The sequence below is a fragment of the Xiphophorus couchianus genome, chromosome 15, assembly GCF_001444195.1.
Source record: "Xiphophorus couchianus chromosome 15, X_couchianus-1.0, whole genome shotgun sequence".
Taxonomy (NCBI): Eukaryota; Metazoa; Chordata; class Actinopteri; order Cyprinodontiformes; family Poeciliidae; genus Xiphophorus; species Xiphophorus couchianus.
In genome coordinates, this window is record NC_040242.1 from 15,564,846 (window position 1) to 15,581,075 (window position 16,230).

At 38.4% G+C, this 16,230-nt stretch overlaps 1 protein-coding gene across 4 annotated transcripts in view; it reads left to right on the forward strand.

Moving 5' to 3' along the window:
- The window catches only part of LOC114158692 (MAM domain-containing glycosylphosphatidylinositol anchor protein 2), a 201,399-nt gene that overhangs the window by 70,367 nt on the left and 114,802 nt on the right, over positions 1–16,230 (forward strand). For all 4 annotated transcript variants that reach the window (XM_028040436.1, XM_028040437.1, XM_028040438.1 and 1 more), the window contains exon 3: positions 2,496–2,670. In XM_028040436.1, coding sequence (XP_027896237.1) covers positions 2,496–2,670 — 175 coding nt within the window. The remainder of the gene's footprint in view (positions 1–2,495; positions 2,671–16,230) is intronic.

The following is a 16,230-nucleotide window of genomic DNA, read 5'->3' on the forward strand; positions in this document are numbered from 1 at the left end:
TCCACCCCACACCTAATTTATGCTCGTAACTTATTTAGGTTTAGTGCTTGTTCTGCTGAACTCATGATGTCCCCAGCCGCTTTAATAAGGCCACAAATTCTCCATCAGTGGTGTTTCAGCATTGATCAGTTGCTGAGTTTGGGCTTTTCCAAAAAGCCCAAACTCTTGGAAGCGTGTGTACAGTATACTGATCAGGCATAACATTATGACTGGTACTGGCAACCTCATTGGTCTAAGGCAATACATCCCCATAAGCAACAAACTGTAGTGCAATGTCTCTTCTTAAATTTCTAAATCAGCATAAATAATGTAGGTAATTTTTTTGAATGTGGGACAGATAGCATCATCTGATCAATGAGCTATGACCCTGTTGTATGTTCATCACTGTTTCTTCCTTTGACCTTATGTTAACCAATATCATTATTTTGGAGATGGTCAGTGTGATTCACGTCACCTGTCAGTGGTCATAATGTTATGCCTGATTAATTTTTTTAAGTCCATGGGAACACTTCATAAAATGTCTAGGCAGAGAAGCTTAATCATTTCTTTGAGTGAGAGAGTTTCATGAAAAGAAACACTAAGACAAAACCAACCGTTGAATACACCCAACTTATTTCAACTGCTCCGAGCAAAGACACTTTAGGCAAGTCAGAGAATCTGAAACTTCTGTGATGAAATAAATGCAAGTGCCGTCTTCTGCTCATCATTCTGTATCAGGATTTTTGACCACTCACCCTTTCATTTTTCTCTCCTATCTGATGGGAAAATAAGCAAAGTTAAAACCATCATAACCTGACAACAGAGCTGCCATGGTTACCTCCACCCCGTCACCCTCCAACCCCCAGTCAGTACAACACACAGCAGTCTCTCTGATAGGTCCAATCCCTATCCCTGCATGCCATGATATTCCTGTTCCATCTGATGCTATCTCTGTAAAATAGGATGTTATCAGCATCCAAGATGATGCTATCACCATACAGTGTGGAGATATTGGATTCTAATTCAGAGCTTCCCCTGCCTAGACAGAGAAATGTGAGGCTCTACAGGCAAGCCAGTCCATCTGCGCCTTACTTAGAGTGAGGGATCAAGCAGAGCTCTGTGCTCAGTGGTTCTCGCTGTGTTGGCCCCCAGGCCAGAGTTGTCACAGTACCTGCTCATGCTGTAAGCTTTAATGAGGACAGGAGAAGGAGATGATTGAGAGTCAATTACAACCTCATGTTGGAGAGTAACACTATTTCACCTTTCATTACACCTCAATGCCATGGGCTAACTGGGTCCCATCAGTTAGTGAAAGGTACTCATGTTGAGAAGGCCATGCTGAGGTAGATCTGGTGTGAAACAAAAGACAGTGGAGAAATATTAGAAGAGGATCCATAGCTGCCAAATTTATCAAACAGTTTTATGTTGAAACAGATAGTTTAAGAAAACCACTTTCTATCTTCGAATTGGCTTTAAATGGAGATTTTTTCTGTCATGTTGTATGACAGAAGCTTGAATACCTCTAGACAGGAGTTCATTAGTTGTAACAGAGCTGGCTGGATTACGTTTATTCATTCAGAGCAAGATAGCTTATTAACACCCAAAAGAACCCCAGATCAAGGCATTGTTTGCATATGCCTGTTATGAGCCATAGTGTTTGACAGCATAGTGTTAGCAACCCTCCCTTTGCCTGGCCAGTTTTTACAATTTACTCAGTTGTTTTCACCTGCATGGCTTAAAAAAAATACTTTCTTTTTTAGATCTGGCCATGCACTTCCATCGATTCAATGTCCATGCTGGGGAAAAGGGCGTCTGTCTGCAGTGGTAATTGAGCAAAAGTCAGGGTACACTCTGGACAGGTTGCCAGCCTATCGCAGGGCAACATAAACACACACGCACACCCCTACCTGTGGGCAATTTTAGAGAGACCAATTACCGTCATTGTTATGTTTCTGGATTGTGGGAGGAAGCCAGGGTACCCAGGGAGAACAGGTGCATGTATCGAGAGAACATGCAGAAAGATCCAAGAGCTTTTTGCTGTGAGGCAACAGTACCACCAACTGTCTCACCGGGCTCTGCACGTTATTCATTTACATATATGATTTTCACTAGCAATCGGTCACGCTTCATAATGACATGAAACTCCTGCTTCGTGTTTTTGTGCTGAGTTGCATCTCTAGTAAGTAACTATTGAAAATAATACATACAACACATTACAATCAAAACTGGGGAATATTTTTCATTGTTTTTCAAGGTTTAATTTTTTTATCTCACAAAAATCTGGCATCTTTATAAGTTCTCTTGCACTATTCAGATGTCTTGTTATTGTGAAACGCACATTGTTGGCAAAGTACAGCGAGTTATTGTTGCTTGCATCACAACACACCTCCAGAAAGTCTTTTGCTAGACATTAAACAGTGTTTGTGTACTTGGTGCACTACTTACCCTCTTTAACAGAGGATTAGTTCTTGAAATGGGTTCTGGAAATGATTGGTGTTTGCTTTTTTCCGTCTCAGATCCGATGGACAAAGACAGCTGGCAGCGTGTCAGATCGCTTCCAGGACTCCAGTGTGTTCAATGACACTTTGAACATTGCGAAGATCCAGAGGACACAGGGGGGTCGCTACTACTGCAAGGCTGAGAACGGCCTCGGTTCCCCAGCAATTAAATCCATCCGAGTGGACGTGTATTGTAAGTTCTGATATTTTCCATGGCCACTTGTATATTTTTGTTTTTATTTAATGTCTTAAATTGTCATTGCATTACTTCAAAAATATGAACAGACATTTGCAAGATTGCTTGGTCATATCTGCTTGTTTCTTGTTGTGGATTATTATTCTCTGATTTTTTTTTTTTGTGCTATTTGTCAAGGATTACAAAGATGCTAAGATGAGACAGATTAGTATTCACATCAAGTTACTGAGACATTTGCCTCTTGCCTAAATCCATGTTTTTTTAAACAATGCTACACACAACAAAATGAGCCTTTTGGCAGTACATATACGTTGGCAACATTTTTGCCCATTAAGACTTTTATATTGTGGCTGCTTGGTGGCGGGGTTCAATGAAAAATGAAACTGTACTTATTCAAGGGTAAGACAATAAAAGAGACTATATTGCTTCTCATAGATTGTTGATTAAAATACAGACAGTAAATTCGACCTCTCCAGTTTACATCTGTATGAAAAGCCAGAAAGCTCCATCAGCATTTGACAAACAAAACAGTGATTTATATATATTGCTTTATTGTTCTGGCATCCGTTCACCTCAACAGTAGAGACACGAGAATGGTTGCCTCATATCGGACTAACCTATATTTTATGGCTATTAGTGCAGACACAGCCAAACCCGGGAGTTTATACACAACAAAAAAATATGTAGGTGAACTATAATTATCTGCAATAAAAGGAAGACCCTGGGTTTTAACCATCTCTGCTTCAAGAAATTTTGCTGAGATTCATTCAAAATCACATGCTTTGCTTTTGAAAACATCTCAGAGATTCCTCCTTCATCTTTCGTTGCTGCTTCTCTTCCTCTGCAGAGGTTCTTCTTTTCTTTTTCATACCAAACGACTTGGAAAATAATCATACATCTTTGATGCACTCTCGGCGCTTCATTTGTTACCAAATATGCTATTGATCGAGGAGAGGAAGAGGCAGTGGAGCTAAGGTTTTTCACTTATGAAGTTGTTTCCAGGTAAACTTGTATTCATTTGAAAATCTGCGTGGCCCAACACCGGTCTCTGTTTATGGTAAAGTGTAATGTGCAAGTGCTTGCAGACATATAATGCTACGGTTTAGCTTAAAAAAGAACATTTTAGTTCAAACAAGGCATTTGCCTCTATGAGATTCTAATGATATGATAACCTTGAGTAAACAAACGTTTCATCTATGTAAAATGTAGATGAAAACGTGGTCAAGCTGCTTTTATTTGAAACAGTGAAGCAATAATTCTGTTTATTTATTACAGTCACAATATTGAGTCAACAACACTAAAATAACACAAACGTATTGGTACTTGTTGCCTACCACGCTAAATAGGGGTGATCGATCTGAACTTAACTCACTTAATGTTTTATCATAATATTGTGTAATATTAATTAAAATAAGGATAAGTGACAATGAAACATATTTTAACCTCAGTGCTTTTTTTGGCAATTGATTGTTTTGCTCTGACTTTATGTCACAAATCTACAAGCACAAGTAATTCTCGTGAAATGCACCCATTAGGAAATGTGCTGCTGTAGGACACATGTTACACTATGAAGTTTGGTTTCTACCATGAAACAGCACACAATAGGTACATTTAATTCTACAGATAAATGTACTAATATCTGCTGATGCTCTAATAGAACCACCAGTAAGTAAAGTTGTGAAAGTAACAATCCCAACAATGCTGTTCTTTCTTATTATTATTTTGAGGTTTGGTAATGTCCTCTAGAATTTACCATTGTGTCAAAATAAATCAGAATTCTGATCAAAATTTAAAGAATATCACAATAACAATCAACAACGTATCCAAATATCCCTACTGTATAATTTATCCTTTTTGCCAGTCAGTTGTAGCCTCTTATAGTAACTCAAGGATAAAAGGCTGTTATTACCAGGTTAATTAGTCAGGCTTTGTGTTTGAGTACAACCTGGAGTCTACTGGTTAACCGATAAGCCTTTGTGTGTTTTCTTACAACCAGAAATATTTAAAAACATTGCAATATTTCTTTCTTGTAAGAGAATAACCTTTTTTGCACCATCTCTATACAGCAATGTGCAGCAACAAGTGGGGAAGGCAGAGCACTGTGTTAGTTTGTGTTTCGTAAAGCTGGAGAAAACTCCATGGTCAGCACTTCTAACTCCTTAAAAGGACTTTTAATGTATAGTGTAACTTATTACACCTCGGCAAGCCTTTGTCATTTTCTTGTTTCCTGCTTGGGCCTTAGTATTTGTTTTGTAGGTCTTGGGCATTTTCTAACCTCTGTCATCATTAATGTGCTTCTGCAAAACTGCAGTTTTGTTCACAAGAAATAATCCCTGCTCCTGCTGTTAAGAGGCTAAATCAGTGTGGCCAGAAACGTAACGCATGCCAGTAACTCCACCCTAACCGTACCGGGTGGTACAGGCTGATTGAGTGAGCCACTTTTACAATGAAAACAGACAAAACAGCTTGCCGAACCTCTCTGACTTGAGTTGTACAATTCAATGGAAATGAGGCAAAATCGAATTCTGTTTGCTAAATGATGCAGCACCATCATTTTGCCTCAGGCCCACTTTTCTTGAATTTTCTTCTTTATGAAAACATTATACTGTTTTTACCAGTCCGGTTCCTCACTCTCCTGGCTCTTCTCATCCGTGTCCCCTGCTGTATCCCCCCACCTCTCTGTACAAGTCACTTTTCTACACCTGTTTATTTGGACTGACACCTGGATAGAGGTTGTGGAATTGAACCTTGTTTAGAAAAGCTTGGGGATGGCTCTGGTGGTCTACGAGATTAGGGCTAAATGCATCTCAGCAGCTGACAGTCAGTGCCCTGTCTTTTCTCTGCACCATTTCACCTTGGCCGTACTAAGGAGCCCACACGAAGAACAAACGGGGAAATGAAGCCATCCCTCATAATAGACCATCTGTGGGACAGAAACAATGGTTTCTGAGGGAGCCTCATCATCCGGCATTTGTAGTTTTTGTGCTGTAATTGACAAACTCATTATGTTTGTTAGCTGGATGCCAAAGCTCCATTGTGTTATAGGTCTCTATTGTCTCTATATATTTGTTTTCTGTAATGTTTGCATATTTAACATGTACATAAACATTAGATCAATGAAACCGAATCATAAATGTATATTGAACAGTACTAGTGGAGTTTGTCTCTATAAGCAGATATTGCACTCTTATATAGAAAGATCAGTGACACTTGTTCTGTTTTCTGTTTGTATCTCAAAAAGAAGAATACTGCCTCCATAAATTTTATGTGGCGAAATTCAACTTTTTTTTCTTTTCATATAAAATCCTTGCACTTGCACGTGTGCTCCATTTGGATTGTGTTATGTTGCCCATCCAGCAGAAGAACATTATTCCCACAAAGCGGCGTTCCAGCTGTCCCCTGAGAGGGGAATAAAGTGATGAACCTCTGCAGCACATGCTATTTTTAGTGGGTAGCAACTCCAAATTTTAATTAGCTCAAAAACTGGCATTCTGGTGCTGGATCTCTTATCAACAATACCTGTGATTATGTTTTCTGCTTCTTTCTTTTTTTTTTTTCAGCTGTGCCGTGCATGGTCAATGTTTGTGCACTTTTGTTTATTTTTCAAAATAATACTAAGTGGCAAGACAGACTGTTCACTATTCTCTGTAGAGGAGGGATACTTTGCATATGCAAGCGCCACTGTATTTTACATTAAGAAGCTTAAAACTGAGAGGATTCTGCTCTTAGTTTCATTTTACTGTTTCCAGAGAATTGTTTTGCTCCTTTTTTCTGGAATTGAAATCATCATTTTTTTCTTTCTTTCAACTTTTATAAGATTAAATACACATTTTCATCCTCTTTCCTGTTTCATAAAAGCAGCTGTTCCACATATGACACTAGTGATTTTTTGTTAAATATAACTTGCCTTGTAAACGTAGTCATATCCTTTGAACTATTGCTTGCATCTTGTCACATTGCAATCACAAACTCCAATATATATGGGGTTTTTATGTGAAAGGCCAACACAAAGTAGTACATAGCTCTAAAGTAATAGTATAATCAGTCTCCTTAAGTCAGTTATTTGTAGAACCACCTTCTGCTGAAATTACCCCTCTACGTCTCCTGGGGTTTTTCTCTACCAGGTTTGCACATTCATACAGGAGAATGGACAGGAAATGAGCTAAAATGAGAAATTTTAGCTCATTTCTCTTTTCAAGATTGAATGTATATTCATGGTAACCATTAACGTTTAAGCCATGTGACATATTTTCAATCTGATTGCGGTCTTGGCTTTGACTGGGCTTTTCAAACTTGCCATTATACTTTGATGTAAGCTGTTCTATTGTAGCTCTGGTTCTGCTTGTAGCTCCATTGTCCTAATGAAAGTTAAACCTGTGCTTCAGTTTCAAGTCTTTTGAAATCTCCGACAGATATTCTTCCAGTTTTACTCTGTGTTTCGCTCCATCCAGCTTCCATCAACTCTTTCCAGCTGAAGGAAAAACATTCACATACAATGATGCTGCTACCTACAAGCTTTATAGCGGGCGTTTTGTGTTTAGAGTGACGTGAAAGCAACTGCACACCACTTTTTGAGGTGTTTATTTGCAAAAAAATAAAAAAATATGCGACACTCTGTCGCTATTTATTGTATTGATTAAAAAGCAAAAGTTTACTTTTGAGTGTTTTGTAAACCATTCTCTATACAGCATAATTAAAGTAATCCTGTCAGCCTGGAGGAGGGAATTTTAGCTATTTACTCTCAAAGGTGACATATTAACAAAGCTCAGAAGTCCATGTAAGCACCTTTTATACCTGCTGACACCTCAGTTGTGTTGGCCACAGTTTGGTCTTTGGGGAAGGTCCTCTGCAAAGTTAATACAGCACCCTGCCCAACTCCTACACAGATCGATGTTCGGCTTAAGAAACTCTCCTCTTTTTCTCCTATAGGGAAGCCTTTTCAGTGTTCTCATCTAATTTCAGCCGCATTAATTTTGCTGCAGCGTCTAATGTTTCATTGAGTGAGCGATCGAGGACGGCTTAAGAGTTCTGCCGGGGCTGCTTATTGCGGGCTCAGAGAGTTCATTGACCGACACAGAGCACAATACATCTAAGAGAGATTTGGCCAAAGGAGGAAAGAGAAGTGACTGAGTGAATAACAAATTGAGGTTGGGGAACTTAAATCATTCTGGTTCACTGTTGACTGACTGATTAGAAGTGTCACAATAAGGTGTAATAATCTTTAGCTCACAAACAGCACCAAACGCAGTTTTATTATTATTATTTTTGTGGAAAGACATAAAATCAAAAGTGTCAAAACATTTACTTGGTCATATTTCATAAATCTTGAAAGTGTCAACTTTTGATTTTTTTTTTTTTTGAAACCTTAATCATACTCCTGTAGTTTATAGGCTTTGTGAATGCTAATCAATACTGAAACGCTGTTTTTTTTATTATTATTATTATTAAAAACAAAATGGGCCACTACTGTTCCACTTCTACGCAAGGTTGTCAAATTACCTCTGCAAGCAAACAACAAAATGTTTTCAGCTTGTGGTCAAATGGAAAACAAATTGCCTCGCCATAAACCAGGTCAGCATTTACCATGCAGGCTTTGACAAAAGGGCCACTTTAGCACTCCCTTTAAAAATGCTTTGAACAACCTCAGCAGTTGAGAATAAACTGAGAACAAATGGGTGCAGTGCAGAAAAGAAGATAAAGACGTACAGCCTCATCTGACTTTTGCATTAAACTCCAGAAAGAAACATCCGGTCGTGTTTTTCTATATGCTAATATCGGGTGGATGATATTGATGTGGAAATAGTTTTTCAGTGACTCTAGTGCAGTACAAAATAGGCACATTTTTTATTGTGGAAACCAACTGGATGGCGGTGCAATTTTCACTGATTGTTCCACACACATCTTCACTCTTCCCTGATATCTCCAGCTTCACTCCTTCAAACGGATTAAAATAAGACAATAGCCCAATTTCTGTCTGTTATCAGTGGAGGGACTTGCACAGCTCTTACTTCACACCGATGCTGCAGAAGCCTGGGAATTTTAATGAGGATATTGTGTGTTCGTGTGTAGATCTTATGTGTGTGTCTCGGGGTATGGACGTCACTCAAAGGGTAAATCTTATTTATTTTTTCTTCTTTTTTTGTCGACATCAGTGTCCGTGTAGATTCTAAGTTTGAAGATGTGCGTGCCAATTTCTTTCTGTGGTCATTCTTGCAAGAGGCAACAGAAATAGGGACTGCCCATTGGGTTCAGCTGCTTGCTTATGCATGAACACCCTCTCCACCAGCAAGGTCCTGACTCTCACAAACTTGTCAAAGGCTTAACTTGTCTTGGCACACGCTTCCTTAGCTGTGCAACACTGTTGAGCAGCATGTGGGGGCGACTTGGGGAAGTGTGTCTGCTTTTCTGTTTGCCCGCCCTCTGATGGACTTCATGAAGGAGCTTTGGTTGGTGGTGTTTGTTTAGCGGACGTGCCGGCTTTGCTTTATCAGTAAAACCGGCGCTCCCGATCTCATCAGGGGTCCATATCTTGCTGCTCCGCTGCAAGATGTCTGAGTAAATGTGTGCGCAGAGCAAGAAAACCGAAAGGTTAATTAGAGAAAGTTGACTCGGAGAAACATGGAACATGTTAATTTAAAAAAAAAAACAGAAAGAAACTGAAAATTTGACTGAAGCTTGTGCAGTTCCTAATAACTCCTTTATCTGTTCTCTTTACTGATATTTGTACTCTAAGCTCACACTTGCGTACACTGGGGAGACTCTTTTAAAGTGACTACGTAATATACTGTGTGTATGCATAGGAAAGTGAGTGGGATGGTGATCTCAGGGGAGCCTATGGATTAGTGGGTTCATTTGAGTTTGAGCTGATGCTGGAAGCAGGTTCAGTATGAGCTATGACTCAACCTACTGAAGAAATATATAGTTGCTTTCTAAACGTTCTTTTTTGTATTCCTTGAACTAATATATATACTTTTTCTCTTTTTTACAATAGCTTTTTTCTCCATTTATTGCAAAAATCCCCTTTATGTCCTAAATTTAAAATGTCCGCCTTGATATTTTGACTTATTTTATTTGTACGCAGCTCTTTAAATGTCCTGTGAGTAAATGTATATTTATCCATATACTGGAACTGGAACTTTCAACATCTAGCAAGTCATTTTTGCAATTTACCATCTATTAAGAGTACCCTCAGATTAATTTCATTCCCTGCTACGGCGGGGGGGGGGGGGATTACCGTAATAACCCAATATTGGCTGGAAAGTGCAACGTCTCCCCTTTCACAGAAACTGCTGGAATTTTTCAAATAGCCCAAAGTGTGGCAGAATTACGGTACTGCAAACTTGGCTGGCTCGCCGGCTCCGTTTAAGACTTAAAGGTTCAAGTCATTTTTGTATTGCTTTTTAAGTTACAATTTGTAATGTGGTGTCTTTAGGAGAAACATAAAACAAACAGAACATCCCAAAAATGACATGGGCATTTACTGAAGCTAGTATTTCACTAAGACTAAAACAAGGATTACAAAACAAGAGCAAGACATTTTCAAAGTATTCTTACTATGGAAAAGGACATGAAACCATATAATGCCTTTACTAAAACCTAATACTAGGCCTGTCGCGATAAACGATAAATCGATTAATCGTACGATAAATTAAAACTATCGAAGTCATTTCAATTATCGGCATTATCGTCTCTTCCGGCCTTTTTCTCTTCCTGTTGATGACACCGAATGAAAAAAAGGCTCAACTCCGGTTCTCTCCACTGACCCTCCTTCCTCATTTCCTTAGTGTAAAGCCCAGCGCACACTACACGATCTTAGAGCTGTGGGCTGATTGTCGGCCCATTTTCAAAACCTGACAGACCAAACATTAGCCTACAGAAATCCTAGGTATAACGGTTCGATCTGGTTCGGTCCTGCCGTGTGGTGTCCAACAATGGGCACAAAATAATGGCTACAAGTTCAGTTAACTAATTTTAAAACCAGGCATTAATCAATGCTTTACTACAATCTACCTGCAATGCATGTGGCTAGTGTCAGCGTAAAGTCCTGAATGAATGAAAATCATTATAAACTATTTACGTCACGTTAACGAAGAACAGCTGAAAAGTTACCGGGTTTATCAACTGCGGTAGCAATTTCGCTCCAAGTCCTCCTCTTGTCATTTCTATATTCTTTGCATGTAGAATAAACATTAATGTTGTTTCCACGTCGGCTGGACTTCGGGTTGCGCCGTGTCAGCTGTTTGGGATTCCCCGACGTAATTTCCCCTCAGAAAGCGCGGAGGAGAATCCGCGCTTTCTGATTGGCTACCTGTCACATTCAACAGGCTGCGTTAAGATCCCAGTCGGGGAAAAAACCCTGATTTAGATCGGAGCTGCAACGATGATCTACCGTAACACACCACACAATCTTAGAAAGACCAACGTTCTAAGATTGTCATAAGGGGAAAAATAGGAGCAAAATATCATGTAGTGTGAATTATTGCATCAGGTAGTCGATGTGCCCATCTTCTCTATTTAAATCTAATTATTACTGAAGGGCAACATAATATACAGACTTCATAATCTGCAGTCTTTTGGTTGAATGCAGTATTTATTTCCACTTTGGCTTTATGCTGTTTAGTTTTTATCAAGTACATTTTTTGTTAATGGAGACTGAGAATCCATTTTGTTTTTGGTTGTTTTGTTTATTTTGTTTATCAGCTCCAGTGTTAAATATTCTTTTGAAAATAAAGTTTATCTATCTTTGGCAGGAAATCACATGCATTATTATGTCATTTCCATTAAATCAGTGTAAAAAGGTCTTCAGACAATATTATCGTTTATCGCAATAATTTTTTGAGACAATTAATCGCTCAGCAAAATTTGCTATCATGACAGGCCTACCTAATACATAAGTAGCATTTTTTTTTTGCAGCCACTACATCAAAACATGCTATGAGGACATAGTGATGCAGCAATAAGGCTTTAAATTTTGTTGTCCTTGTGACAATGACAATAAAGATTTATCTCTAATAACATAAGGGGGAAGCTCAAAAAGTAACATATTTTGCATGTGCTTAATTTCTGCTCTGGATTGTCAAAGAAAATGACATTAAATATATGCAGATGCAAACACACCCAGGGGTAAACTATTTGCTCTTATTCATAAATCAGTTTGCAGATGCTCTTGGTCCTGCCATAAACGCAGAAATTGCTTAAGGGATTAAAATGGTAAGCTCCAGGTCCAAGGCAAGATTGAGGAAATCCTTAGAGTTGTAACAACATCATCTTATTCTTATTAGGAAGAATTGACATCTGGAATTGCCTTTATGAATAAAAAGTAATGTAAATATTTTTAATGCACCTCTGCACATTGGAAATACAATGTAATGACTCATTCCTTTGTACAGATTTACTCAAAGAATAAAAACATAAACTTGAAGATATGTCTGATTTTACAATCGTTACATTGTGTATATCAGACATGACAAGCTCAAGGCCAGAGGGTCACATCCAGCCACTGTATGAAGCCTATGAAGAAAAGAAAATTATATATTACTGGTGGCCTGCCAATAGCTTACATACTGTTCAAACTGATCACACTCTCTCTTCTATAATGCACTGCTAGTTTATTGTGGACAGAGTTGCTGTTGCACAGGCACCAGTTGGGAGTCATCCCCGCTGTGTTTCTAAGTGCACATTTTGCTGACAGACTGAGCGCATTGAGTTCACACAACACTTGTGCTGACTTTGAAATACCAAAAACATAAAAAATGAAAAAAACAAACCTGGAACTGTTTTGCAGTTTGTTTTCTTTTGACATGGAGAGATCTCCTACACACATCTAGATCGTTTGTAAAACTGCAGATTAACTCTTCGTGGGTTATGCACAGTTTTCTCCCTTCGTCCCTTCGTGCTCCAACTCTGCCTCTAAGCTGCTCAAGTACTCTGTATGGTGGCAACGAGACCTATATCAGTGACTGTGTTCTGTGATGAAGCTGGAGATTTCCAAGAAACAATGTCAAACATGCTCCTCTTACAAAATGGCAATGCCACAAATTTTTTGCACTCCTGGAAAAATATAGATTATGCTTTAAGAGCCTTAAGAACATTTTAAAACGCATTGTAATCATTTTTGCATAACCTTTCTAACTCAATTTTATCTAACTCAGAACAATTTTTATTTCAAAACTATCAACAACAGCAGCAGCGAGCTGAGCCTCACCTGGGACTGATCAACCTCTCTAACTGCACTGGCTGCTATTCTATGAGCATGTTCCTCCTGTCTGTACGTCGCCAATAAAATGGTTAAAAAACATTTCATATATAAACTGATTTTCCTTAATTTAGCGCATGTATATAATGTACAGTGTTTTTTGTCATCAGCTGTGTGTGTAACGTGATTCGTGTGCTGAGGAGCGATCAGAGCGATCAGAGAACAGATTCAAGGTCAGGCAGGCAGTTCTCTTGCCTCATGGCACGGGGCGCTCATGATCCCAAACATTGTGACTCCACAACTGCAGAGTAACAGCGAGCTAGCCATACAGTCAAGTGCAGCGATATATTTATAGTTTTCTCCTCTTACCACAGCAATCACTTATTAATAAACGCAAAATAACCATCAAGCCTAAAACTATACCACTGCAACAGACTGAATGTTCTGCTCTTTGTGTGGGAAATATTTTAGTGTTTTTTTTCAGGGGCGTTGCTATGGCAATGAGTCTGTGTGTATCCTGGCCAATACAAAGAGCGAGAAAGAAGTGGTCTTGAGTTGTACTTCAACGGTTTTTCCCTTTGCTGTGGAGCACAGCATGAAATTAATAATATCTATATTTCCAAGTTTGATTGAGTTAACGGAAATATTCTACAGCTATGGATGACATGTAGAAGAATAGTCTTTTTGCCCTCCAGCGTTTTCCGCATGCGCAAAATTTCCTTATGTAAACAATAACATGCAGGGGGTCTATATTTATATATCTGATTATGATTAAGTCAGTGCCTCTCCAGCTATGAACCTCACCGCACATCACTGATATACACACACACATGTTTGCATATATATATATATATATATATATATATATATATATATATAATATTTTTATTGTGAATGCTTTTCATTTGGATTCCATAAACATTGATGCTATTTTTTCAGCTACTGTGCACAGTGTAATCAGGCAAGTGGATACAATGTCTTCATTTCGTACCTGATAAATTTCACTCCAGTGTGCAGATCTGTCCATGCTATTAATTGAGCAAAATAATTGATAAAATAGGTTTTCTGATATATTGAAAGGACTTTTTGAACTGGTATGAGTATGCTAAATGTTGTGAATTGGGTTGATTTTGCATTTGAATAAGCACAAAAATGATAAATTATCATGATACAGCTACTCATACAAAGTCAAAATATGAAACAAGGCTGCAACTGTTTCAATTCTCCTTATTCTTGCCACAGTTTTATGTCATAATCCTGTGAAGGGAACACAATTTTAACCAACCTTTACAATAGAGAACTCCAATTTTCAATGAACCATTAAATAAGCGATCTTACTGTCTTACTAAATGGACAGAAGTTTTATGAAAAATAAATCATTTCAAAGTTTGATTTCTTTCCTTACAGCCTGTCATTAGAAAGATGAAACAGATTATTAAATATGTGTAAGACTGAAGGAGATAACTAGGTAGTTTTTTTTTTCCTTCTTTTTCTAATGTATGCAGAAATACTGTGCCAACTTGAAGAAAAACACAAACAAAGAAGCTTTTCTGCTCTCAATTTTGATTTTCAGTCATTATTCTTGATTGAAACTAAAACTGCTGTTTCAATTACACCTTGAAGTGTTTTTTCTTCACCGTTACTCTCTACGTGTCTGTATTGGAGGGTTTGTTTTACTACACTTTTTTTCTTCTTCTGTCAGTGTTTATTTTTGTTCCAGTGTTGTAATTTCTCATGTTGTTCATTCTCATTTCTGCCTGCCATAGAGTGTTGATGCTTGTAAATGTTTTATTTGTTTCGTATCTGGTTTTTGTTATTTTTCCAGAGTGCTATTCTCTGACAACTAGCTGAGGAACTAGGGGTGAAAATTAGGAACAGCATTGCTTCTGCTCTACCTTGTAAAGCACTGCTTATGGGATCCATCACTGTGGTATGAAGAATCTCTAAAATCAAAAAAAAAAAAAAAAAAGGTAATACTGCTTTGAAGTAGGAAGGAACCAGTTCTCGGTTTCTTAGTTTACCTTGGTAAAAATTCATATGGGTATTGTTGTTTTAGAAATGCTTTACTATTCTGACTTTATGTGATAATTCAGGTATTTTGGATCTCTAACAGACACAGTGTGTGGTTTTATTTTGGACTTTATCATTTTGCATGGATGGCTGCTCAGAGAATAGACTTTAAAGTACATATTTTAGTTTATAAATCACTGAATGGCTAAGCACCAAAATACATTAAAGAACTGTTGCATGTATCAACCTTGCAGACAACTCAGGTCATCTGGTTTAAGTCTGTTATGCATCCCAGAGTACACAGTAGTCAGATATGCGCATCTCTTCTAAGCCAAATGGTGAATTAAGCCATTTTGGTAGAGTAAGTCTCTGCTGGTCGTGTTTTCCATCAGTTACAAAAGCACTGCATCAAGAGAAACTAGAGGATGTAAGACTTCCAACGTCACAGCGTATGAAGATCATACTAAAAAGCCGAGAAATGTCTGGTGGACAGGCGAGTGATTGATTAGGAAGGAACAGGCGTGAACTTCATGGTTCTGATACTTTGAGCCATCTTCACTTTGCAGCTTTCCCTGATTATACTTGGCATTGAAGTCTCAGAGACGTCTCTCAGAACAAGGGTGAGACAAATTTAAAGTGATGTCCCCGTCGACTCTTCGGCCAAACATCTTCTCGTGAAACTTGCAGGAAAGGAAATCTCTTGATCTCCATTGTTTTGAACACTGTTTCTGAAAAAAAACCTGAAATTACATAAATGTTTTGTACGTTTTTAACACTTTAAGATTTATTTGGCAGAAAGGCTTCACAGATGGTATCTCTGTGCACTATGTTGTGCGATTCCTGTGATTCGATGTGGAAGTTTTCAAAAAGATCCGATAATGTATGTTGGCAGAGATGCACGTGTGGTACCTGTTTAGTGCTTTTGGATGTAAATGACCCAACGTGATGAATGGCTGTGATCCAGCCACGGTCAGTTATCTGAGGCCTGTTTGAATGAAGACAGAATGAATCAGCACATTATGTGTACATTATGTAAATGTTTGCTGGTGTGGTTAATGGAAGTAAAGCCAGTTCACGACTCCCCATTACTCTTGCAAGGACTTTCTCTGGGGAGTGGCCCCTTAATCAGAGTTGTGGAGTCAAGCTCCTCTGCTGCCTTTGTTTTTCTCACCATTAGCAGCTGAGGAAATGCAGTAAGCTTTTTCTGCTCTGTATGCTAATGTGATTAGTTGTTGCAGACATTCACTCAGATCTGCTTTTCACATTTTAACAGCCTCTCGTGGGGCATGAAAGGCAACCTTTGTCAACCCCTGTACGTTTGGATGTGGACCTAAAAACTTCAATGCAAGCTC